At 36.3% G+C, this 26,193-nt stretch overlaps 1 protein-coding gene across 7 annotated transcripts in view; it reads left to right on the top strand.

The window, feature by feature from the left end:
• Nucleotides 1-25,139, top strand: part of LMBR1 (limb development membrane protein 1) — a 64,235-nt gene extending 39,096 nt beyond the window's left edge. For 3 of the 7 annotated variants that reach the window (XM_087916863.1, XM_026718318.2, XM_087916861.1), the window contains 12 exons: nt 67-193; nt 700-768; nt 4,137-4,201; nt 4,633-4,705; nt 7,216-7,296; nt 10,117-10,193; nt 10,429-10,506; nt 11,398-11,471; nt 11,726-11,816; nt 14,601-14,667; nt 17,113-17,274; nt 22,164-25,139. In XM_087916863.1, coding sequence (XP_087772989.1) covers nt 67-193; nt 700-768; nt 4,137-4,201; nt 4,633-4,705; nt 7,216-7,296; nt 10,117-10,193; nt 10,429-10,506; nt 11,398-11,471; nt 11,726-11,816; nt 14,601-14,667; nt 17,113-17,274; nt 22,164-22,249 — 1,050 coding nt within the window. In that variant the 3' untranslated portion in view covers nt 22,250-25,139. The remainder of the gene's footprint in view (nt 1-66; nt 194-699; nt 769-4,136; nt 4,202-4,632; nt 4,706-7,215; nt 7,297-10,116; nt 10,194-10,428; nt 10,507-11,397; nt 11,472-11,725; nt 11,817-14,600; nt 14,668-17,112; nt 17,275-22,163) is intronic. The other 4 variants (XM_087916864.1, XM_026718319.2, XM_087916860.1 and 1 more) reach the window with 3 other exon arrangements.
• The last annotated feature ends 1,054 nt before the right edge of the window (nt 25,140-26,193 follow it).

Raw genomic sequence — 26,193 nt, 5'->3', positions numbered from 1 at the left:
GTGAGTGTCAATATATCTATGTTTGTATCTATTTCTTGTTTACTATGTGCATTTTTTTAAAAATAGGGAATCAAAGCACGTATTTTGGAAACCCTTGTTATGCTCATTCTTCTTGCGTTGCTTATTCTTGGAATTGTATGGGTAGCTTCAGCTCTCATTGACAATGATGTTGCAAGTATGGAGTCATTGTATGGTAAGAAAATCTTTTCTATGTTCTGATTTTCTAAAGAAAGGTAATTGAGTAGCCATTAGACAAAACCCTCTGTTTTTGTTATAGGCTAACTTAAATTCTAAGCTTTTAAAATATTTTTATTTCTTCCCATCTTATGTTTCACTTGGGATTGAATTTGAGCTAACCGTTGCGTGGGATAACAGTGACTATTTATTTGTTTCTTAGTATCAGAACTGCAAAATATCATAAATTGAAAAATGCAGGAAATACTAATGAAAAGATTGTAATTGAGGGCAAGAAAAAGTATTTTGGTTTTGGCCGGAAATTGAGACTGAGTCTTCTAGATGATATGTGCTTCTCAGAGAGATTAGTTTTCCGATTTTAAAAAAAATCATTTGAAGTGACAGTGATTGCCTTTAATCAACAATATTTTTATTAACAAGAATGTTGCACAAAAACATTCTTTTTCATACTTTCTTGTATATTGGATGAGATAATGTACTAAATAAAGTATTCTTTAATTTCAGATCTTTGGGAATTCTACCTCCCTTATTTATATTCCTGTATATCTTTGATGGGGTGTTTATTACTTCTGCGTAAGTTTTCCATACATATATATTAGAAATAATATTTAGTAAGGCTTTTTGGCATTCCATGATACTTGCTATTTTGTGAGTATGCTGTATTCAGCCTTAGCATTGTGCAAAGCACTTGCTTTTTAAAGATTAGCACGATGAAAACATATCTCTACAACTTGCTGAAAAAACTCTGTCCTTTGGTAGAATTAACTGGTTTGAAGACATCTCCTAGTTATTTGCATGTCTGCTTGCATGCAGAGCCATTTTGTTGGTGGTTGGGCATACAAATTGGTCAAGATGCAAAAACATGCTTTTGAGGAAGTTCTAAGGATGTGGCTGTTTTAAGATTTCAAAGTGAGACTCTTCGCACAAACTGCCATATTTTTAAGTATTTGGCATGGTCTTGTAAAATGTGGGTTTTCTAAAATGTATTGCTTTAGCTGTCATTGATAAAATAACTTATATTCTTTTAAAATAGTTAACTCATTATTTCCAGGGTTTCAAAAATTCCTTGGAACATAATGGTGTGAAGCAGCTAATAATTCTACTAATTCATAATAATTCATATGATTCATGGTGAGTTTAAACATTCATATGCTTCCTTCAGGACTTGGTACCTAACAATAAATCATAAAATAAATTACAAACACACACACACAATATAGTTGCTTAAAAAAACCTAAATGAACCCATAGATAAATAAGTAATAAATAAATCAAATAAGAATAGGAGGAGTAATACTTAAAATTGCTATTCAACCCGAATGTATGCTAGACCAGTAATAATGAAATCTTAAACAATAAAGAAAGCAAAATAAATCACCTCGGACAAAGCCTATGTAGCCTTGAGCTGAAGGCCTCTAGTAAAGTGGAGCCTAACATTTCACTGGGTCATTGGTTCCAATTTTGAACCACTGTTAATCATTCTTATATATTATAGAAATTATTTGGAATGTTTCTTTGTGCAGTTTAAATCCATTTATTCTGTCATCTGGAACAAGAAAGAATAGATTTTAAACTGTGTAGCAATGTTTCTTAAAATATAACCTCCAAGACCCTCTCCAAGTTCTGCAAAGTTAAAATTATTTGCCATATATCTATCTTCTGTATATATATAAAAGCAAAATACCACTCACGCATCATCACAAAATCTCCAGAACTGTAAAGCCTACAAACTTGACATTTGGCATGTTTACTCCTCTGGTTTCTAGGTGCTCACTGAGAAAGGATTTTTCAAAATGACCATCAGAGCATTAGTATTTCATATATTATTATAAATATGCTCTGATGCTAAGGAGTTCTACTCCCCCTCCCCACCTGAAAAGAAATCTGTTCCAAATGCAAAACACAAATGGAGGAGAGGAGTTTCAGTTTCAGTTTTAGTTTCATAGTACCAAGCAGCTTTAGTACTGAACAGTTGAGCTAAGCCACACCACGGCTCCTTGCTGTCTCCTTCTTGCTCACACAGCAAATATTGTTTCCGTTTCCAAACAGCCTTCAACTCTCACACTGACAGGACACTAGCCAGATTAATACCGATGGATCTGGTAGGCAGAGACAGAATTTTCTTTTTCTTATTTTCCTCCCAAAAAACTAAGCCTGACCACATAGTTTCATAGCGAAGCATGGGTATTGAGCTAGTTGAATATATTTGCAAAAATCTAAAACAATGTCTCTTCTCATTATTACATTTTATTTCTTTAAAAAATAGAGTTTTTTATGAACAATATTCACATTAATATCTATTTAATTTTGATATTTTTACATAATTCAACAGGCTTCTGTGAAAGAATTTTAAAATGGTGAATCTCAATAAATATAATACATATAAATAAAAGCTTTTGGTGGTTCTCCATAGATTTTAAAAGTAGGAAGGAAAAGAAAATATTTAAGAAACACTAGCATAATTTCAGATTTTGGAAAACAGCTTATCCCCTCTCAATCCCCTCTTCTCGAGCCTAATCATTCCCGTCTCTTTCCATATTTTTAATCATGTATATTAAGCATCAGACACCAAAATGTAACATTACAATAGAATGTATAGAAATACAGAAATTCTGACAACACTAAACTACAAAAAGCATGAAATAAGAAATACAGAATATGTATGTATGTATGTATGTATGTATGTATGTATGTATGTATGTATGTATGTATGGCATTCAGCTTTGTTTGGGTATTTTCCCACGTCATTGTAGTTGTGCTTTTAAAGTTGTAGCAACGTTTCGGCAGAATCTCATCTGCCATCATCAGGCTTCTGTATGATGCCAGACAAACACAATACAGAAGCCTGATGATGGCAGATGAGATTCTGCCAAAGCGTTGCTACAACTTTAAAAGCACAACTATAATGATGTGGGAAAATACCTGAACAAAGCTGAATACCATACATGTAAACCTACGAAAACTTAAGAAAACATATGTATGTGTGTGTGTGTGTGTGTGTGTGTGTGTGTGTGTGTGTGTGTATATATATATATATATATATATATATATATATATATATATATATATATATATAAAATACAAATATGGAAATTTTCTCTTGTAAGTTATCAGCTCCAGATGGACCTTACACACTACATCACAATAACAGTAACTTCTTATAATATGCTAGGATGAATAACTAGACATAAGTTTGATTGGTGTAAAGTGCCAACATTTTCAGTACAAGGAAAAGAAGAACACTTTACATATCTCTTGCAAAATGAACACGGAAGAATTATATGTTTGATAGAGTTAACTTGCCCAGGTCCATCATCTGGCAAAAATTGAAGAAAATAAAATTTAAAAACCCTCAAAGGGCAGACTTGACACAGCTAGGTCTTTTTCAGTTTTATATGTTTCTATATATTTCAGAGTTTTCAGGTACGAGTTGTTTAAAATCTCCAAGATTTTTTATATTATATCTTTCAGAGGTACTTTTTCTATTTTTATTTAATTCAAATATTTTTATTCAAATAAAGCTTCAAATACAAATGCAAAACTTTAATTTTATTCTTTCAAACACAGATTTTTTTAAAAGTGCATAAAAATTAACCACATATTATCTCCTCCAGTGGAATACTGATTAATACATTATAACAGTATTTTTGTGAGCCACTTTTTAATTAAAAATCCAGAGAATTGACCTGATATATATCAACTGATCAAACTACTATGTTGCAAACACTGTGTGGCAAATTTAAAATGGATCCTTCCATTTTCAAGAGGATTAAAAATTTCAATAAAGAAATGAAGCTAGTTGTGTATTTAAGATGCTAACTCAACTTCTTCAAGAAGATCTGAAGTATTTGGCTTGTTTTTTTAAAAAAGCTTCTTGATAAGGATATTGTAATTTTGGATAATGAATCAAAGATGATAGATAATATGTGTGTTCGTCTACAGTTTGTACTCCAGTAGGACTTTCCCGTATGTTTACAGTAATGGGACAATTGCTTGTAAAGCCAACAGTAAGTATTGTTAATATTAAATTATTATCTAAAAGATGGTCAGTAGTCCCCAACCTTTTTGGTTCCAACAGTAGCAGTGGACGGGGTGTGGGGCTGGGAAGAGGATGGTTTTGTATGTGCAACCTAGCTCCTGGGCACAAATGAAGCTTTGCATGCTTGCCCACCACTTACTTATGTGGCCCAGTTTAGGCAACATACAAAGTGAAATTGCAGATATTACAGCAAAGTTTTTTTTTTAAATTCCTTCCTGTTTAGTTGGATTGTTTCAGCTTTGAATGAGTATTTTTAAAGATGGAAGCTTGAAACTTTACACAAATGATCTTATATATACACCCAGGTTTTTTTTAAAGACTCTAGTTCTTTTTCTCTCTTATAATAAATTGTATGCAATCTCCAAATATTTTATCTGATATGTTATCTGTATATCATAGATTCTTGAAGACTTGGATGAGCAGATATATATTATTACTCTAGAAGAAGAAGCTATAATGAGAAAGTTAAATGGTAAATATGTTTAATACAGCCTGGCTTTTATATTATTGCATTTAGGTATGATGAGAATTGTGTTCCAACATTAACAGAGGAAGCTAGTTTCAGAAATCCTGAACACCATAAAGTTTGGTATACATTTGAAGCCAGTTTGGCATGCTGATGAAGGTGCCGGCCTAAAAATTAGGAGAATATGAGTTCTAGTCCCACCTTAGCCATGAAAGCCCGCTGGGTGACCTTGCCCCCCCCCTCTACACACACACACACACACACACACACACACACACAAAACTCACCTCACTGTTCTTGTGAGGAAAATACGAGGAAGGTGTCTTGGATTATGTTGGCCATCTCGAGATATTTATAAAGTAAAAAATGTGGGATAAAAAATATTCCAGGTAAATAAATAAATAAATAAATAAGAAAAAATATTTTCAGCATGCGTGTAATGACTGATTGTGGTCCAGGAGCATTGTATTATGTCAGTTCCTTTATAATTAAATATTACAATCAATTATAAACTAATATGAAATGAATAGCAAATTAACATGAAAAAAATTGGTTGTACAAAAATTATAAGTAATGCTAGTTATATGTTAACTTTTACTAGGACTTTTTGCAAGTCTTAGTGGAAAATAAATGTAATATTGAATCATAACCAATTGGGAAAAGATTTACTCTGTAACTTGCTTAAATGCAGTCAAATCATTTGATTTAATTAGCTAAAAACAGAATTCTGCAAATGGTAAAAAATTATTATTTTTTCATGCATTTTGACATTTGATCCCCTGGTAAAATTTAAAATTATTCTGTGGCAACTTTTGGAGGTGCTCTGGAAACCAGAGTCTATGCAGAATGATGCCATAGGGCATAATATCTTTTGTTTATATGTCCTGAGAATTTAAAAAAAAAATAAGATCAAACTGAAAACATATCACAGATGTCAAATCACACTTTGGCAGAAATTCAGATTTTCCTATAAATAAAGGATTGCAGTACCCCCTTGAGAAGAAGGAATGTTGGAAGTAATTTTAATAGTTTTCTAGCCGATAAATTAGAATCCAGTCTCACTCAGTATTGTGTTAATAGGAATCAAACTGCAGAATCTTGAAATACAATTAATTATATGTTTTAAAATTCTCACTTTTTAAACATAGTGTAAGGAATTAGGAAAGTACATACTTTTGAACTTCAAATTTCATATAATTTTATTAGCACAGGAAGTTTGGGGAAGAAAAATGATCCCTGCAGTGGTTAGTCTGCATAAATTGTTTTGTTATTAAAGAAATCGGAGAGAAAATGTGTTTCTTCTGTATTGTATTTCAATACCCACATCATTTGTGCACAAAAAGAATAAAGCTCAAACTTTCTTTATATTAAAAAGGAAAAGTTGCTTTTAGCTATTAGTTTTCCTGAATCCCAGGAGACGGGTGGAGCAGGATCAAAAATTCTTATTTGATCAAAGTTATTAGCTCTGAAGGTATTCTAACCTATGTAAGAAAGATGAAAGGTGTTGTTTTTATTGCACACTAGTAACAGTGTAATTTTGAACTAATTGGAGTTGAACTGCCAATCACCTACAGGGAATGCAAATAGATACTCCTACAATTTCCTTTGAGGTACTGAAATATTATGTTGGGACCGAAGAAAAAACAAAATAATACTGTTAAATTGACCTTAAATGAGCTGCTTTGTGGTTTTCTTGGAGAATCCCTTCTAATTTTTCATGACTAGTCTGAACAAGTTCTGTCTACCAGTTTGATTTATTGGCCAGACAATGCAGTCATTAAACTTTTGAGCTTGTTTGAAATAAAGTTGAGAGCCCATGATGCTTTGAATAGCTTGCATTCAGTAGTTTGCTCCATCTTCCAGAGATGTGATTTGATTGCTCTAAAATGTTGCTTCATTCCTTGGAACTTTACCAGGATTAGTTATATGCTGCTATCATTTTTTGGGGTGTGTGTGTATGTGTGTAAGGGTTATCATTTTTTTTAAAGTTAGGATGAATCTTAAGAATCTGATGCATTTCTCATATAAGTGGTGAATATGTAAATTTAAGGCAGAGGCTCACAGTTGTTAGCATCCAGATATTTGACATATAAAAGAATTAATTTAGTTATGATATTGAAAAGTGATTTTTGTTTAGGTTTGTTTGAGATTTCAAGGAAATCGGGTTTTTTAAAGCAAAATTCAATTAATTACAAAAAACACCGAGCCATACCTTCTGGCAATTTAGAAATGGCTACTAGAGGGTGTGGCCCAGTTCTTTTTTTTCTTTTTTTTAGTTAAATGAATTTTGCTTATTTGTCTCCACACATCAGAACCACTTATTTTATTTAGCCCATAATTTTGTTTCATTTAAGAAATTGTATTGTAATAGGAGTGAAAACTGTCATTAGAGCACAAGATTTATACTTTACAGGGACATTTTCGTTATCTTAATCTATTTTTCTGCTTCCAGTTAGCAAAATGGTTTTGTACTACTGATGGAATATTTTAATAGAGGCATTTTTGTTTTGGCACAGGAGGATTTTCCGCAGTAGAATATAATACAGAACAACTTGAGCAGGAGTTGAATAATGTGAAGAGCATGAAAACAAAATTAGGTAATTGCCTCATATATATTTTTTTTTGGGGGGGGGGGGAGGTTTGGTGACTACTGTGCTTTAGCTTGAAGTAAATATCAGAAAAAAATTCTGCTGTTCTTACAAAAAATACTTAAGCATATATTTGGGGTGTGTGTCTTTTTTAGTGTAATACTTAGATATTCCAGAATGTCAGCCCTTCAGGTGGACCAGATCTGGAAACAGATTCCACAAAAAAACTAGAACTTTGCTATATTAACAAATCTTGCAAAACTGTGTCTCCTCTTCTTATACCTGAGGGAATCAAGTATATTTTTTTCCTCTAATGGCCACTGGATTTCTTTGCCAAAGATGGTCTGGATTCCTTCTCCATTGTTCTTTACACCAGTATATTATTCTTATTTTGAGTACTGTTTCCTTATTTTTTTTAAATTGGAATCATTTCTAACAGTAATAAGGAAAGGTAAAGGAATTCCTGTAGATTTTATTCCGCTAGTCATTTCTGACTATAGAGGGGTGTGCCCATCTCCGTTTGAAGGCCATTGAGCCAGTGCTGTCTGAAGACATGTGGTCAGCATGATGTCATGGAGAGCTGTTACCTTCCCACTGAAGTGATACCTATTTCTCTACTTGCATTTGTATGTTTTTGAGGCTCGAGTGGTGGCACCACCAGCAGGTAGAGGCATGGTGGGATGGTGGAGGCAGGCGATCCCGACACCCCATGTGCGTGCTTGTTTGGCATGACCAAGGGTAAGCCAAGAGAGGATGGGATAGAATGAGCAGCGCGTTGGGATCGCCTCTCCTCCACCTGGGTCTGCTGCATACTTTTTGCCCAGAGAGAGACGAAGCTTTGCTTGCGAAAGGGATGCTTTGAAACGGACCTAATCGCTTCTTTTCAAACCATCCCCTTTGCAAGCACATGAAGCTTTGAGTCTCTGTCATTTCTCTGTCCAGGCGAAAAGTGTTTGGTTGAGTGAAAGAGGAACAAAGGACCAAGCGAAAGCAGTGGGTGCCTTCCCTTCTTTGCCCCCACTTCCCCACCCGGGCTTTGCCTCCCCCCCCACCTCCCTCGAATTCTTGACAGCCATCAGGAGTGGAATGGGGCAGGAAGGAGACCAAAGTAATTGGGAAATGAGGGCAATCCACAGTTGCTCATAGATTGATCAGCTTGAGTGGGAAGGGGTGAGTGAATTGTGGTGTCCTGCCCCACTGCTGGTGAGCCAACACCAGGGAATTCTTGACACTTGCCCAGAATGCTGGGGAGGGGAGTAAAAGGGTGCCACAACGAAGATTTGGGGTGTCGGGCGAGAGGGGCAGATGGGGATAATCCATCCCAGCAGTCACTGGTGTTTTTTTTTAAGGGGATGCTTCAGGAGAGAGAATAACTGCTCAATATACCGGTTGAATGTGTAGAATGTATAAGTGGGGAGTGGAGCTTTTCCTGAGTCTTCTGTCGATGCTGCTGCACAAGCCTCCCACAAGCTTCCCGTGAGTCAGGCAGCCATTGCCTGTCTTCTTTCCCCCCACCTCTGCCTCCACGCTTGGAATTAACAGTATTTGCACTGTGCCAAGGAGGCCGAGGCATGTTGAGCGCTTGGCCCATTGCAGTTGCGGGCAAGCAGACAGTGGGGTGAAAAGGGCAGGGCCAGCAGTAGCTGTGCTCCCACTCCCGTTGGCCCTCGCGCTTGTCACCTCCTGCATTTAAAGAAAAAAAAAAGACCTCCCCCAAAATAAGCCCAATAAAAACCAATAAAAATTTATTTAAAAAATAAAATAAAATAAGCCCAAGTGCTTATTTTTCAAGCCTCAAAGAAAACAAGACCAGGTCTTATTTTGGGGGAAGCACTGGTATTATTAAATACTTATCTCGTGATTTGAGGGGACTCAGTTTTTAGCTGATTTTGCGAGGAAAAATCCTTATGAAAAGATAGATTAAAAAATAAATACCGTTGGGATATTAGATTTGTTTATACTGTCCATGGAGATTCTCAGTCATCTAGGTCATGGTTGTCCCCAGGGTGCTTTTTCAAGAGGCAACTGGACTTTCTGATTTTTCTTTGAAGACGTTTTGCTTTCATCCATTTCATTCCCCAAGATCCAGTCAGAGCTGAAAAAGCTTCTTGGATGAAAAGTGAAAACGTAAAAGAAAAACCAAAAACTCCAGTTGCCTCTTGAAAAAGCACCTTGGAGACTTTCTTCTTATTGCCTTCTGCTATTACTTACCTCCGTTTGTAAATAAGTCAGATTAGAATAAATTCAATTTCTTGCTGAAGTATCCCATTTTTGATTCCAGTCCAGGGGACCAGATCTTTGAAAGCTGTTAAAGTATTCACCTTTTTAAAAAAATGGTGGAACTTTACTAGTGGAACCCTATTCCACTAATAAGAACTTTATTTAGAAAAAGAACCTTACTCCCCTTTGGGGAGCAAATCCTTTCAGAATGATTTAAGCCTTTACTACAGTGTTTTTCAATCTTGGCAACTTTAAGACATGTGATTTTCAACTCCCAGGATTTCCTAACTAGCATGACTGTCTGGGGGATTTTAGGAGTCGAAATTCACACGTCTTAAAATCACCAAGGTTGAGAAACACGGCTTTACTACTTACACTGGGGAGAGGGAAGACTGTAGCATGTAGAGGATCAGGTGCTTGCAGGACAGGATGTTTGAGCTGAAAGTGCATAAGTAGGCTAATTTGCTTTTGAAGTTTTAGTAGTCCATCTCACAGAATGCATGGACTGCTTTTGGTTGTTTGGCTAAGATTATGGCTACAGAGCTTCTAATTTTAAAAGGATTGTATGCAGTTGTCTCAAGCCACCATAACATTTTCTTCTGTTTAAAGAGCGACGGAAAAAGGCTTCGGCCTGGGAAAGGAACCTTGTGTATCCAGCTGTAATGATACTACTGCTAATTGAAACGGTAAGCTCTAATTTCTTTACATTGCTTAAGACCCACCTGGCCTCTTGAAGATAGTAATTTATTCTAGGCACGTGTCTGAATTGAGTCTCATTTTTTAAAAAAGGAATTGCAATTTGTCTCTTTTACGATTTCTGTTAAATCTCAGAAGTGTTCAAGCCAATTGCACCAAAACGGAGCAAAAGGCTTTTGCACAAAACTGCACCCATGCTTGGATTTTTTGCTTCTTCTTTTTCAGGCAATCTCAGTGCTCTTAGTGGCTTGCAATATTCTGTGTCTCTTGGTGGATGAAACCGCAATGCCAAAGGGATCAAGGGTAAAGTCTTTTCCTTTTGCAATATCACTAATGGCAAGTTTGATCACACAATCTAGTTTGCCATACATTTCCCCAAAGAAATTTAGCTTGGGTGAGGAGAAGATACAGATTTGCACCCTGAAAACCTTTAAACGGACATGTGAATACTATTTTGGTGTTGTGGTTAAACTTAGACTGGAAACCAGGAAACTATGAGATCTAATCCATCTTTAGGGACAGAAGTCACTTGGGCCACTCTAAGCCATTCCCTCTCTCTCAGCCCTGGGAAACAGGCAGTGACAAAACATTCTGTCAATCTTTGCAAAGAAGATTGCATGGACTTGCCAGGCCGTTGCCAGTGTCAAGATTGATGAAAATGAACAAACACAACAAAAACAGAATATAATTAGTTACCTGTCTGTGGAGATTCTCAGCCATTCAGGTCATAGTTGTCCCAAAAGTGCTTTTTCAGGAGGCAACTGGACTTTCTGGTTTTTCTTTGAAGATGCTTTGCTTCTCATCCAAGAAGCTTCTTCAGAAAGTCCAGTTGCCTCTTGAAAAAGCACCTTTGGGACTTAATTAGCTACTAAAATCCTGCCAAAAAGCATTTGTGGCAGGATTCTAGTATCTAATTAGGCAACCGCTTTTAAAATTTCTCTAGTTCCCTTACAGGATTTTTAATCATCAAATTATTTGAATTTTTGTATTTGTTTCGAATCGCCCCAAAACAGTATTCTGATGTAGCTCCTAATCCTGAAGTTTGCAGTGATGATTATTGCCTCAATATTAGCTAATAAAAAACATACAAATGATATACAATTGAATTGCCCGAGGTCATTCAGTCTTTAAAAAAATAAGTAAAAGAATGGCATCCTCTGTCTAATACCTTTTTTTTTTTTTAAATTCTTGCAGGGGCCTGGCATAGGAAGTGCCTCTCTGTCCACATTTGGTTTCGTGGGAGCAGCACTTGAGATCATTTTGATTTTGTATCCTTTCTTTCATGAGGCGTGCTTGTCTGTTAACAAGTATTCTGTCTAATTTTCTGGGAGGCTGCTAATTTACTAAGATGCCTGCTTAGTACAGAGAAAACAATAGGCCAGCTATTCCCAGGCACTCAAAGTGGATGTTCTTTCTCTCTTCCCCCTCCTCCTGCATACTTTGCCAGGCTTAAAAGACCTTTAGGACTCTGCAACTTGCATTCTTTAGGAATTCTCTTTTTTTTTTTCTTTAATTCTCACAGCTATCTTATGGTTTCCTCTGTTGTTGGCTTTTATAGCCTACGTATTTTTGGAGATTTTACCCCCAGGAAGGATGACACAACTATGACAAAGGTGGGTGAAAAAGCCTGAGATCCCGTCTTCTTCTCCCTCTTTTCACATTTTATTCTACCAAAGCAAACCTGGTTCTATTAGAGAGTAATTGCATTCTGAACAGCAATTAGTTGTTTAAACGTTGATCAACAAACTTTTTGCTTAGTTGGGGCAGCTCAGAGTCGTTTGGAAAAGGCCTGAAACTGCAGTGTTAGGTAGCCATAGAAAATCTGATGAGTCATTCTCCCACGCCCTTTTTTTTCAGTGTGAGTGTGTGAGACACTCTCTTTTGGTTGCTACAAATAATATCAATAAGATTCCTTTAATTTGAATGAATTAAGTGATTCTATTCAGCAATTCTCAGTCTGAGGCAGCTTTGACTTTCAGGAACTTATACAATTGCAACCAACAGTTGCATACATGTTAAAAAGAGAGATCTTAAAAGTAGCTTTTCATAAATAGGGGGACATTACAAACAAGATGAATAGGAGCCAATTTCTTTTCCTTTTATTTTTTTTTTCTGTTTAAAAAAGGCATTCGAAGTAGCGGGGAGGGTGAGATTTGCTTTAATCTTTCCAGGAATTCTCAGAAATGGGAAAGTAAACAACCGTACAGAAGGCCCTTGATTAAACCAGTTGAGCAGTGCCATTATGCTTGCTTAGCCCTTTTATAATACAGCGTTTTGAACAAGAGAAATGGTAAGCCACATATCCTTCAGATTTTTCAACCTCTTTGTATTTAGAACTCCTCTTGAAGAGAGACCTCAGCATTTTCTGATTCTTCGAAAGAATAATGTTATATCAGCTCCTGTTTGTTTATTATAATTCTTTACATCCTTTAAGGCAACACATTCTTTTACTAACCTCAAGGTTGCACTTTGGAAAACAAGAGTAACTGGCAAATTACTGCCTAGCTATAGCAAGGATCTGCCTCACTTCCTTATTCTCCATCATTATATTAATATAATGTTCCTTGTATAAGCACCTGCACGAACTCAAATTTGGGCCAGGTAAGGGCAGCTGTAGATTAAGTTTTGAAGACTGGAGCCCTAAAGTTCAATCGTTATCTGTGAACATTATTAATTTACACTTGCCTGTTTAGTTTTGAACATGCAAGTGAATGGTTTCTGGAGTGATGTTCGTGTGTTAGACTTCGTGCTTGCAGGCAGGAAGTATCCTGTAGCTTGATTTCAGTGGCTTGCTTGGCGTATTTTAGGTTTTATCCCCTGATTTTCATTTGCTCAGAATTTATTTTGAATCTGCTCAAACATTTTAAAGGCAACCCTTAGATCTTGCACAATAACCAGTAAGCAATTTGAGGAATATATATTAATGTAAGTAGCAAAATTTCAGTTCAATTTCTAAAGGTTTAGAAATTGCCTGTCTGCAGAATGAATGTAGACAGCTTATACTTAAAATAGCAAAATAATTTTTAAAAATCCTGTTAAGTGTTCTGACAACCTACACTACAACCAATCTATCCAGGGCACCACAAATATCCCAAGACCTGGGAGAATATCTAGTTTTTTTTAATCTTTAAAAAAAACACCTTTGAAACTTCATCGGGGTTGGAGCTAAGTGGCTGCTGTCTGAAATAACGTAATTCCAGAAGGCAAGTGCTATGATAGAGAAGGCAAACTTCTTGGATCTTTATAGATCTTGATGTTTAATCAAATGTATCCAGAAGGTGCCTTCTGCCAGCTCTTCTCTCATGGGCAGAAATCATGGAGATGAGGAGATCTCTCAAGCTACCTGACCCTATGCCACATAGGGCTTTAGAGCTGATACCCTGATACTTACTACCAAACTCATGAAGCAGTCATGTCACATGGGTATATCAAGGCATGCCCATCATTTTTTATGTTTCTGCAATCTGCAAGGTCTTTACGGGCAGCTCCATATAGATTGGACATTATAATAATCCAATTGTGAGGTGACTAGGACGTAAGCAACCATCTAAAATGTTTCTCCATTGGGAAATAGATAGAACTGGTGCCCCATATGAAGGTGTGAAAATACTTTCCTGGTCACAACTGGCACTGGCTCTTTCACTGTAAGTCCAATATTATCTCATCTGTTTCATCCCACTGGGGTTGGCTTACCCCACCTGTGATAGCAGAGGAGGCCTGCAGTGGAAACCATCAGCCAGGGAATTCTGGCTGGCAGGGTCCAGGAAAAGGGCCTTCTCTGCTGTTGCACCTGCCCTCTGGAACATCCCCCCCCCCATGTCCACAACAACCCTCTTGACCTTTCATAAGAACCTAAACACCTGGCTCTGCCAGTGGGCTTGGGGCTCCAAAGGAGGGGCTTCATGTTGAAGATGATTGATAGATTAATAACAAATCCCACCTCCCTCGTGCTAACCCCACTCTCTCCTTCCCCATGATTTAGGTATTGTATTTTATATATACATATACATATACATATACATATACATATACATATACATATACATATACATATACATATACATACATACATACATACATACATATATATGTAGTATTTTATTTAGATAATTTTATCTTTTAATATTGTAAGCCACCAAGAGTTACCTTGTAGTAAATTGAGCAGCCAATAAATTTGATAAATAAAATAACATCAAAAGTTATCCTGTTGCGAATTTTTAGAAAAATTGATATACCTAGGTTTACAATATTACTAGTAGAATGCTGCATAAGCCTGAGAATGGTGGGCAGAATGAGAAGTATTACTTTACATGCTCCAGTTAAACATTGCAATTGTTATTTGGCAATTAGGAACTTCATTTGTTTTAACTGAAATAATATCTTTTTTGTCTCAACAGATAATTGGGAATTGTGTATCTATCTTAGTCCTCAGTTCAGCATTGCCAGTTATGTCAAGGACACTGGGTAAGTTTAAAACCAGTCTTTTCACAGAATCTTAAACAAATTTAGATGCCCCTTTTAAAGAAAGTTCAGCTATACTTTTAGAAAACAGAATACTAATAATGAAGAGTGTACTTAATTATGCAATTATGTTGTAGTTTCTAAAAAAAAAGGTTTCAAACTCAGTAATTTAAGTCTATGAATCTGTCACCATGGAATTACAGATATATGGACAGTGAAGTTTTAAGTTTTCTGATCTTGGTCTTGATAAGTCTGTTGAACTAATGGCAAGTTAGTTTGGCCTTGTGGTTAGGGTATTAAAATATGAGTGGATAAGCCTGAATGTTAGTTCTGATTCGTGGAACACGATGCCCAAATCGTTAAGCTGGGTTTGACACCCAAATGCCGTATTACAGGATGAGCTCCTGTTATTCACCCCTGCTCCTGCCAACTTAGTAGTTTAAAAGCAGGCAAATGCGAGTAGATAAACAGGTACCACTTTGGCAGGAAGGTTACTGTGTTCCGTAGTTTCATGTTGGCCACATGATGATGGAAACATCTCTCAGACAACGCAGGCTTCCTCGGCTGAGAATCAGAGAGGAGCACTGCCTCCTTGAGTGGGTCACACAATCCGACAGAGGTGATTTTCAAAACCTTTTAGTTCTCTCTTAGGCATGGAAGTCATTTGTGTATGACTTCAGGCCAGCGGAGAATAAGCATTATTGTTACATCTGAATTATGGGTTGTTATCTTGTTAAATGTTAGCTATATTGCTGTCTCCCTTGAAATCCTACAGATTAATGGAAGTCTTGTTAAGTTTTTAGTAAAATTTGTTTTACATTATTTTTTTGTGCCGAACAAAATATCAACAATAAAGTAGGAAGTAAAAGCAGAAGAAAACAGCAATTGGAAAATAGCAAAGTTTTTGTGCTATAGTTGGAACTAGCAGACAAGAGAAGACAAAAATTTCATTTCTATACCCCCTAATCCACCATAGAGAAAAAACATCTGAGATGGATTTAGTCTACTTCTGGAAAATTCTTTGCTTCTGGAGCTCTCAGCTATTCCTTCTTTACTTCTTCTTTTTAATCATTTTTGCATTCTTCTCTTCATTGTTTTACATCTTTGGCCACTGGATGAAACAGAAGGAAATCTTGCCTTACATTGATGTCCATTTCTCAAATATTACCCTTTTTGCAAGTAAACTTCAAACCCAGGCTGATATCCAATACATTAAAATACTTAGTCTTGTCGCTGATTTCGGTCCAATTTGGACTAACCATTCCAAGAGCGATCAGATTTTTATCTCAAGAGAACCAAGGTCTGGGCTGATTAGTTATCTCCTCACATACCTTAGCAAGCCTCTGTTGGCTTTTGTTGCCAGTTGAATAAAAATTTACATAGCCACAGCTGCAAAGCCTGTACCTTGCTGCTCTGATAGCAGCATAGAAATCACAGTTGCCTTTTTACAAATGCTTATTGGATGTCATGCACATGGTGGTATCTTGGTCCTCAGTCTCTTCCTTGGTGAGGTACTAAAAAGCTTAACATGCTAGCCTCACTTAAGCTTTGTTTTCCAGATGTGTCTTTAAGCAAAATAGTGCCTTCTTCATACGTCTGTTCCCACCCTATTGAGGACTTCCGCGATAAGCGCTGGCTAAAGATATTCTGTGTGTATTGTAGGAAAAGAAACATTGGACTTACTGTGAAATGAGTGCCTGAATATTCCCTGTCTTAGCAAAGAAGAAGATTTTTTGTTTTGTTTTCGGACAGAGAATCATCTCTATAGTGTCTTTCATATCTGCATCTCTTCTCAGTCCTTGAACTAGTGGAAAGGCTGCTCTCTTGCGCCACCTAGGGATTGCAAAAGAAAATTATCGGTCCTGCCTGTCAGAGGAATGTAAAGAGCAATTTCTGACCCTTCCTTCCTTCCTTCCTTCCTTCCTTCCTTCCTTCCTTCCTTCCTTCCTTCCTTCCTTCCTCCCTTCCTTCCTTCCTTCCTTCCTCCCTCCCTCCCTCCCTCCCTCCCTCCCTCCCTCCTTTCTTCTCACTGCCAATTCATTTATAAACCTAGGTAAAGATTCCGCTCTTCTATTCTTGATCAAGTGGGAAAGGCTGGTGAAGTTGAATCTGTATTGTAAATCCATTTCACTTGGTGGCTTATGTAGAGACTTAAAATGCTTGGAAGGTCTTGTATGCAGAATGCCACAGAACTATGCAACTTTCCTAAACTTGTCTCTGAGTTAAAACAGCTTTTGGATATTGGTTCTCCCCCCTAATTTAGTAGGCAATATCTTTGAAGTGCTAAATAGTGTTGAAAAGGAAAATGAGAAAGTATAAATATCTGAAGTTTAAATTTGCTTTATCAAATTTTATGTGAAGAGTTATGTTCAATGTATTAGATTGTTTTAAAATTCCCAAGTATCTGTACAAACTTTATGACAATATTCTCCCCTCACCTTTTATTAGGCATCACCAGGTTTGATCTCCTTGGGGACTTTGGAAGGTTTAACTGGTTAGGAAACTTCTACATAGTATTGTCCTACAATCTTCTTTTTGCTATCATGACAACCCTGTGCCTGGTGAGAAAGTTCACCTCTGCAGTTAGAGAAGAACTCCTCAAAGCATTAGGTAACCCACTTTCTCTTCCTTTTATAATAGTACTTTTTTTTACATTTACACACTTGAAATTGTGCTAGAGGTTAGTGATATGGTTATGCTAGGGAGAATGATCAATTATTATGTGATTTTCTGTTCCCTGTATAAAGCTTCATTTCATAACTGTTTACTGTCTACTTGATAGGGAAATTCATAGCATATGTTGCTCGAGTGTGTGTGTATGCATACCCTTGAACATGCACTGGTATACACACGCACAATTTCTTTCTCTTTACTTTTCAAAAACAAATGATGTTTCTATTAACCTTTATATCCTTCTTTCCATCAGGTAGAAATTGCTCAAAGCAGATAGTAATAAAATACTAAATAATAAAAATACAAGCAAGGCAGATAAACCACATCAATAAAACTAGTAAAGGTAGCAAATTGATTGTAGTATGTACTATTCATAGCCTTAAAATATTGAAAGTCTTGGTTAATTAAGGTTTTAGCCCCACAGTTCTAATGAAATTCGATGTCAGTTTGTTCCACCATTGACTCTGATATTGAGATTGAAGAATAAACTGAAGATAATAAATGTATCCTCAGTCCCATTTACAGTTTTAAGAATCCAGAGTCTTCTGTGAGCAAGTTGGGGGTATTTCTTCACTTTATCTTGGAGACAGGCTGTTCTACAATGCAGGAGCAACTGCACGGAAGGCTCTCTTCCTAGACCCCTCCAATCGGTCATTATCAGTTGAAGCAGATAAGAGTGTCCTCCATCTGACTGATATTTTGTGATTACCAATGTCAGCACTCAGCTTTAGGGTTTCCAGTGTCACGTTTTAGACCAATTGTCAACTCAGAGGATTCTGCCAGCGAGTGGAATGTCACCCTCCCCCCATATCAATCAATCATCATCTAAATACATGCTGCCTGACTCCAAGTGATATCAGGTGCTTCAGCAAAACCATTGTCCTCCCTTGACCATTCAGAACAAAGTTCATGGTCTTGAAACTGGGTCATACCCAAATAACAAGCTAAAAAGGTGGATGTTACAGGCCATCCCAATACTGTCTTCTCAACCTTTAGGCCTGGATCATTACCATATCCTAGCTATTTCTTGCTGTGTCTCTGCATACTGGTTAGCCACACTGATGCCTTATGAGATCTTAGATCATACACTTTTTGTGAGAAATTAATTTAGTCCAAGTATGGTGAAATTTGTAACCAAACTCCTATTCAAAGGAAATCAACTAGTGATACCTCCTTGAATGTGAGTGTTTTGCTGGTAGAATAAATCATATTTGGGACAAAACCCAACTCCAAAAGGATTCCTTAAGGCGTTTGGCATAATATAAAATATGGCCTTTCCTGAGGTCTTGAAACTTCAGTTGGTTCAAAATGGTTTTTAGATAACTTGGTCTTGAAATTGACCAATAGCCAATTTAGCTGTTGCAGTGCAAGGTCTCCGTAACACACTCTCTAGAGCAGGGGTGTCAAACTCAATTTCACTGAGGGCCACATCAGGGCTGTAGTTGACCTCGGGGGGGGGGGGCAGAAGGTAGCGGACTGGGTGGGTGTGGCCAACTGGGTGGGCATGGTCAGCTTGACACCACTCCCCAAGCTGCTGGCATGTTTCCTCTTCACATTGGGTAGACCGGGCTGAAGCAATGCAGGCTGTCCATTTACGTTTTCCAGGATGTCCCGTGGACCGGATCTGACCATATTGCAGGCCAGGACCTTGTGTTTGACACTCCTGCTCTAGAGGCCGCATTCAGATATTTTTAAAAATAGCTAATACAGAACATGCTATAACATACAAACACGCCTGCTATTATGTTTCTTGGTAATATTGACAATATTACACAAAACAGGACCATGAAATAAAAAGTCAGAGAAATAAAAGCTAAGAAAATGTTGGCATTTAAGAGCGTGCTGCATGCATGTCTTTTATTACTTATTCGTCTGATTATATATTTTTCCACATTTTTGAACCATCCATCTCCCCTCAGACAGGGAGTCTGGTTGGTGTACAATAAAGTGTTAAAATATAAAAACAGTATCTAGAAATTTAAAAAATAGAATTTAAAAAGGGCAAATAATGTATAATGTATTCCATATACAATTAATAAATGTATATGGAAGTGAGAACTGCATGTGAAAGAAACTTCAATCAGAATTCAATGTGAATGAGGTATGGGGTGGAAAAAGAAGCGAACAGATGAAGAATGAGGTGGGAAGAGAATGTTAGCAGATTGAACAGAAAAGCAAGTACAGGTAGTCTTCAACTTACAACCATTTGTTTAGAGACCATTCTAATTTACAGCAGCACTGAAAAAAAATGACTTGTGAGCAATTTTCACACTTACGACCATTGCAACATCCACAAAATTCAGGCACTTGGCAACTGGCATGTACGCATGACGGTTGCACTATCCCAGGGTCATGTGATCCCTATTTGTAACTTTTCCATCTGGCTTTCAATCAGCAACGTCAGTGAGGGAAATCAATAACACTTAATGTAAAAATCCCCAAATGTATGTATCTATCTTGCTCAGCAATGGAAACTTCGGATCAATTTGGTATGTAAGTTAAGGACTACCTATAACACAGATATCCTGGGGTGGGGGATTGGTGACATAATGACAACAAGCAATGATTAAATTGGAAAACAAACATAAAAGAATGGGTCAAAACGAAGGCAAAGAAAAATCACAGCTGGAGGTTTTTTGGTGAGATTCTGAAAAAAAAAAGGTGAGAATTTGTCCTTGGAAGTTATTTTATACTACAGTATTATAAAGATATAAAAATGAAGAGGAATAGAAGGAGGAATAACAGGGTCAATATCTCCCTCCCTCCCTCTCCCTCTCTTGACTTTTCTCGATTCTCTCTGTGTAGATAGATAGATCTATATCTATTATATCCATATATCTATCTCTGTCTCTGTCTACATATACATATGCCTACATATGCATACACACACATACATATAAATGCAATGAAAACACAGGAGGAGAAAACAGAAAAATGTAGAGACGTACAGGTAATCCTCGATTTACAACTATTTATTTAATGACTTATTTACAACCGAAAAAAGGGACTTATCTCCGTTTTCCACACTTCCACAATTGCATCATTCCTATGGCCATGGGATTCAAATTCAGATGCTTGGCAATTGGCTCGTATTTATGACAGTTGCAGTGTCCTTTGGTCAAGTGGTCACCTTCCGTGACCTGGCAGGCAAAGTCAATGATGAAGCCAGATTCACTTAATAACTGTGTTACAAATGTAGCAACTGCAGTGATTTACTTAACGTGGCCAAAAAGGTCATAAAATGGGGCAAAACACTTGACAATTATCTCAGCAATGGAAATATTGGGCTCCATTGTGGTCATCAAGTCAACAATTTCTACAGTGAATCTCACCCATGTAAACTAGTTTTAGCTGCATGTCTTTTTATTTTTCTTTTATGTCTAAATTTTCTTTAACCATTTCCCCATCTTTAATAGTTTTTCTACAAAGGTACATTAAGTCATCTACAGTATTTACTGTAGTTTTTTTAAATTCATGTATACAAGTAGTCCTCAACTTACAATCACAATTGAGCCCAAAATTTATGTTGCTAAGTGAGAAATTTTTAAGTGAGTTTTGTCTCTTTTTACGATTTTCCTTGCCACATTTGTTAATTGAATCACTGCAGTTGTTAAATTAGTCACACAGTTGTTAAGTGAACCTGGCTTCCCCATTGCCTTGGCTTATCAGAAGGTTGCAACAGAGGATCACGTGACCCCCGGGACACTGCAACCGTCATAAGTGTGAGTAAGTTGTCAAGCATTTGAATGTAAATCATACGATCCTGCAGATGCTGCAACAGTCATAAGTGAAAAATGGTTGTAAATAATTTTTTTCAGTGTTGTAACTTCGAACAGTTGCTAAGTGAACTGTTGTAAGTCAAGGACTACCTCTATATAACTCGGAGATGGGATTATAGCTTGTTTCACATTCATAGCTGTTCATTACACCATTCTCTCATTTTTTTTGTTATAATAAATCAATGTTTTTAGATTTATATTAATTCCTTTGCCACCTATATATGTGTGTGTGCAAATACTGTAGACCTGGTCTTACTTACTTGAAATAAGCAGATTCTTTCCTAAGCAGATACTCTTCAGTGCCATTCTCTCACCTCATTCCCAACCATCCATTCTGTCCACCTAATAAAACAACCCCTTTTCAGTCCCAGAGGAAAAGGCAGTTTCCAGTTTATTTAGGCAGTTGTAGTTTATTCCAAAGCATATTTCCAGTTCTTCTACCAATACTACTCCTCATCTTATCACCAACCTATGGATTTCATGCACTCTTTACAGCAATCTAGAAAATACCATTTCATACTTTGAGACACATTTTAGCTTCTCATTTATAATTAATAGAGAAACAGAGTTGGAAGGGACTTGGAAATCTTCTAGTCCGTCCCATTTCTTCAGACAGGAAATCCTATACATCTTATACTTCCTTCCCTGCACATATTTTAAATTTAACTTAATTCTGATAATTCATCTTATACTTCCTTGCCTGCATGTATTTATTACCATCAGAGGATTTGAGAAACACACACACACACACACACACACACACACACACACACACACACACACACACTGTCTTCTTTACTCCACCATAGTCAATGGATGGACTTATTGATGTTGATTTCTCTTGACCATCATGCATTTATAGTCAATTGAGGCTTTCACCTAATGCTTTTTAATAAGACGGATAATTAACTACGTTAATCATGCCTGTGCCGTGCGCAGAGATTTTGCTCTTGATAAGGATTGTACTATGTTCAAGCTATTACTTTGGTTTTATAACATGCAGTGCCAGTTAGGAATGAAACATAAACTTTACTCTTTATTTTGTAGGTTTACATAAACTGCATCTCTCGCACAATGCAAGAGACCCCGAGACAACAAAGCCTTCTGTAAATGGGCATCAGAAAACACTGTGAATCACAGTCGGTAGAAAGGAGTATTTCAGCTTCCTGACATTCCTCTCACTTCATTGTACTTGCTTTCTACTGCTCTTACTTGTTTATACCTTGGATCCAGGTCGATGCAGAAGAAATCTGGTTGCATTACTCTTGCTTGGATTGATCTACTTTAAATTTTTCTGTCAACTGGAGATGTCTCTTGAACATTCCTCTTTGAACAGATCTTCATACTGATTTCTGAATCCAAGGAGAAGAATCTTATGCATGTAAATATATTGTTGAATATTAATTTGGGAGATGAGCTTGCTATCTGAAAATGGCAAACCTCTACTCAAGATGTTGACTGTTCCAGTAAGATGCGTTTTGAAAACTTGTGAGAGCACAATAAGGCTCAGGATCAATACATTAATTACCCATCAAATCAGTTTGCACTATGATTGTATCTAAGATAACAGGAGTTCTTAGTTCTAAATGGTAAACTGCCCCATGTTTTTGCTAGGGAAAATTTCCTTTGCAAACCGTGATTATGCAATAACATAATCTCATAACTAAAGTGCTAAATCTGAGCCGGGGAAACAGTAATTGTAGATTTCTGATCATTGTATGCATAATCATGCCTAAAAACGTGATTGTCATACTCAGCTAAACAATACGAACAAAAATGTGTGTAAAATATACATATGTATAAACTCTGAGATTGCACCCAATCTTCACAAAGTTGTCTTTAAATGATGCCCATTCCTATGACTGATAAGTGTATTTTTTTCACTGAACAAGGTATTTTCTTCGTTAGTTCTTCTAGTTGTTCATGCGTGTACATATGTCTACTTTTTTATGAACACAGAATTGAGCTAGCATTTTGCTTAGTTTATAATATGAAAACTTAAGATTCTTGTTCAGGGTTTTAGATATGATATGGTTGACACAGCATGTACTTGGATATTGCTACCATTTTGAGGTTTACAAAATCCTGCGAAGTTATAAAAAGGCAGAAGGAAGTTAAACTGCATTTGTTTACTAATGTACTGTGAGTGGAGGCAGGCAGAGAGATAGTAAAGACCACTCTGATGATTTAGTCCAATGGAGTTGATCCTATTCTCTGTATAATCATTTGATCAAGGATAGGTTATTGGGATTTTGTAAGTTCAAGTATTTCTCTTTGTGGAAAATCTGTTGCTGTTAATCTGTTACTGTTAACTTCTGTAAATATCTGTAAACCCAAAGCCTCAAAATAATTTTAATACATTGCACAATGTCCGGCTATTTACGATGGATTACAATGTTGCTAATTTCATTGGATTCATAAACATGTTTTCTATTAATTCTGTTGATTTACCAGTATGGAGTTCTTGGACATAAAAAAACTTGTTTCTTAACTTTTATACTGTTTCTTCTATTAATGAATTTTGCATTATTTGGAAGGTAAGAATTGTAGCACATATATAATAGGAATAAAATACTCAAAAAAGATTCTCAGAATTTGGAATGAATTGCAGTGGTAGGTTATTCACTATAGTGAATGCTACAGCAAAATTAGCTCACTGAAATTATTTCAAATATTGAACTATCACAAGTTGAAATGATAACAATCACTTTAGATCAGCTTGATTCCTTTTTCATGATAATGTAATTCAAATATGTTTAATATGATGAGCTACTATGATAAATATTTTATCTAAGTAAGCTGAATTCTTAGAAATCTTGGCTTTAGGGCAGTATTCATGAAAAATATACTGAATTTAGTCATGGGTGTGATTTAGGATCTTGTTTCCTTGTGAATTTATCTCTAGATGGGGAACACAGTTGAAACTATGTGAACTTTCAATTTTGAGCAAGTTCGTAGACTAATTTTTAACAACACATAAAGAACAATTGTAATTCTCAATGGAAGAAGCATCTCCTATATGTACACTGATTAAAGGCTTAATCCATTGCAACTCATTTGAGTACAAATCCCTATTCAAATATAAGGACATATGCTGAAAAGGAAATACTGGATTAGTTTATATTATTGATATTTAAATTGAAAGAGATTCCCCTTTAAAAAAGCTTTTACTACTGAGAATGTAATCTACTTGGATGTTTTGTGATCAGTTCAATTTTTCAGCCCATGCATTTGAATATTCTGCCTTTGTCTTAGAAGCACTTCATATCTTAATGTGGTCCTAGTGTCAGCATCACACCTGTTTTCTAGTATAGAAATATTGCATAGAATCTTTTCAAAATGCTATTCATCTTTTATCCCCACACAGATTTATGGCAACGTTATTTTGAAAATGGATGTTAGATAAGTGGCATCAGAAAGATACTAATCTATGAGCTCCTCTGTTTCTTGGCTTTGTCTGTGTGAAATGACCTATTGTAGATTACTTTGGAAATGACATTTTTACTTGCAACTGTTTTAAAAAATACTCAAATATTTTATAAAGTCAGAAAAGATGTTATTTTGCTTCATAATTCATTGAATATAGATAGTGCATTCCTAGTGTTTGACAGTTAAGTAACCTGTACTTCTTGAGATATATATAAAAAAACTTATCTTCGGGTATCAACCTTTGCCTCATTTATTATGAGGCTTAAGCACAAACATGCTTTCCTTAAATGCACTAGGCATCTATCAAAGCAGACGAAAATGTGCAAAGCCAAGTGTTTCAAGTAAGCCTTTGTTTGGCTTTCTCCATGATAGAATTATAGTACAGTGTGGACACATTATGACAGATCTGTTGATATGACTTGAGCACATCTTTGCTTCTTCACCTTTTAAAGCTAAGTTTAAGTGAACATGGGTTAATTCAGAAGTACAGATTAACTGGGACATTTGGTTTAACTGGGTGTAATGTGGTGACCCTTTTTTATTCACACTTCTATACCTTTGCCTGTTTAGTGTTGATTAAAATATTTGACAAGACTTTTCTCTGTGATTTGATTCGAAGGAGTTTTATTTGAAAGCAAGCTTTATAATTGCATATGGGGAGTATAAAGCTTAGAGTGCATTATATTTGCATACTTAATAAAGTGTCCCAATTCACAGATATTCTATTTATATTAAAGCAGTATTTTTCTTTGATCTACAGCATTTGCTAATGTTCTTGAAAGAAACTTGGGTTACTGGTTTTGTAAAATATCGATTTTTTTTTTTGCATAAGTGAGGTTTCTGGATACATTAACAATGTCCCTAAAACCTTACTATTTCTAAAACTCTGTTTAAATTAGAGATAAGTAATAATGTCCAATCACAAGGTCATATGCATATCTCTTTCCTAATTTCCCAAGTTTAATAAATACATTTTTCTACAATCAAACCTGGGCCTCAGGAAACAGTAATCTATCTCCTTTTGCTGACAGAGAAGAATGTGGGGTGGGGAGGAGATGCAAGAGTGTGCGGAGAAGCAGATACCAAAGAGAGAAAAGGGTTCGGGTGGGGTGGGGAAGTAGGCAATCCCATTCAGCTTCAGCTTCATTCACCAGTGGCATGCAGCTTCTAACAGATTATCCTCAAGCCCCTGATCAAAGAAAGCATATTGCCTATCTCAGGCATAAATGGACTGAACAAAACCCATGTGAGAACGGGGGATATTTTGAGACATTTTGTGAGGAGAGTTCTTCAGCTGTACTAATGCAATTCTTGCCTTAGCCCGAACAAGTATCAGGATTATAGAATCTTGCAAGTATTGTCAAAAAAACAACAAAAAACAAAAAACAAAACAACAAAAACAATTGAGCTCCAGGCAAAGCATCTCCACCCAATAAGTTAGTGGTTTTTTCAGTTCATTAATCCTACCCCATCTCTTGAAATATAATCTCACTGTTCTCCCATTAGATAGGTCTACAAGAACTTTTTAAAAAAGCAATTCCTGACATTGTCCAGGAAGAGAATCCTATTTTTCAGTTCCAAAATAAGGGTTTTTTTTTGTCCGTTACCAGCTGTGTTCTTTGACTGTTGCATAGAATTAAGAGAATTA

Source organism: Pseudonaja textilis, chromosome Z (genome assembly GCF_049901715.1).
Source record: "Pseudonaja textilis isolate UNSWEBS1 chromosome Z, rPseTex1.2, whole genome shotgun sequence".
In the NCBI taxonomy this organism is placed as follows: domain Eukaryota; kingdom Metazoa; phylum Chordata; class Lepidosauria; order Squamata; family Elapidae; genus Pseudonaja; species Pseudonaja textilis.
Note: the sequence above shows the minus strand (reverse complement) of the source record. Positions and strands in the feature narration are given on the sequence as shown.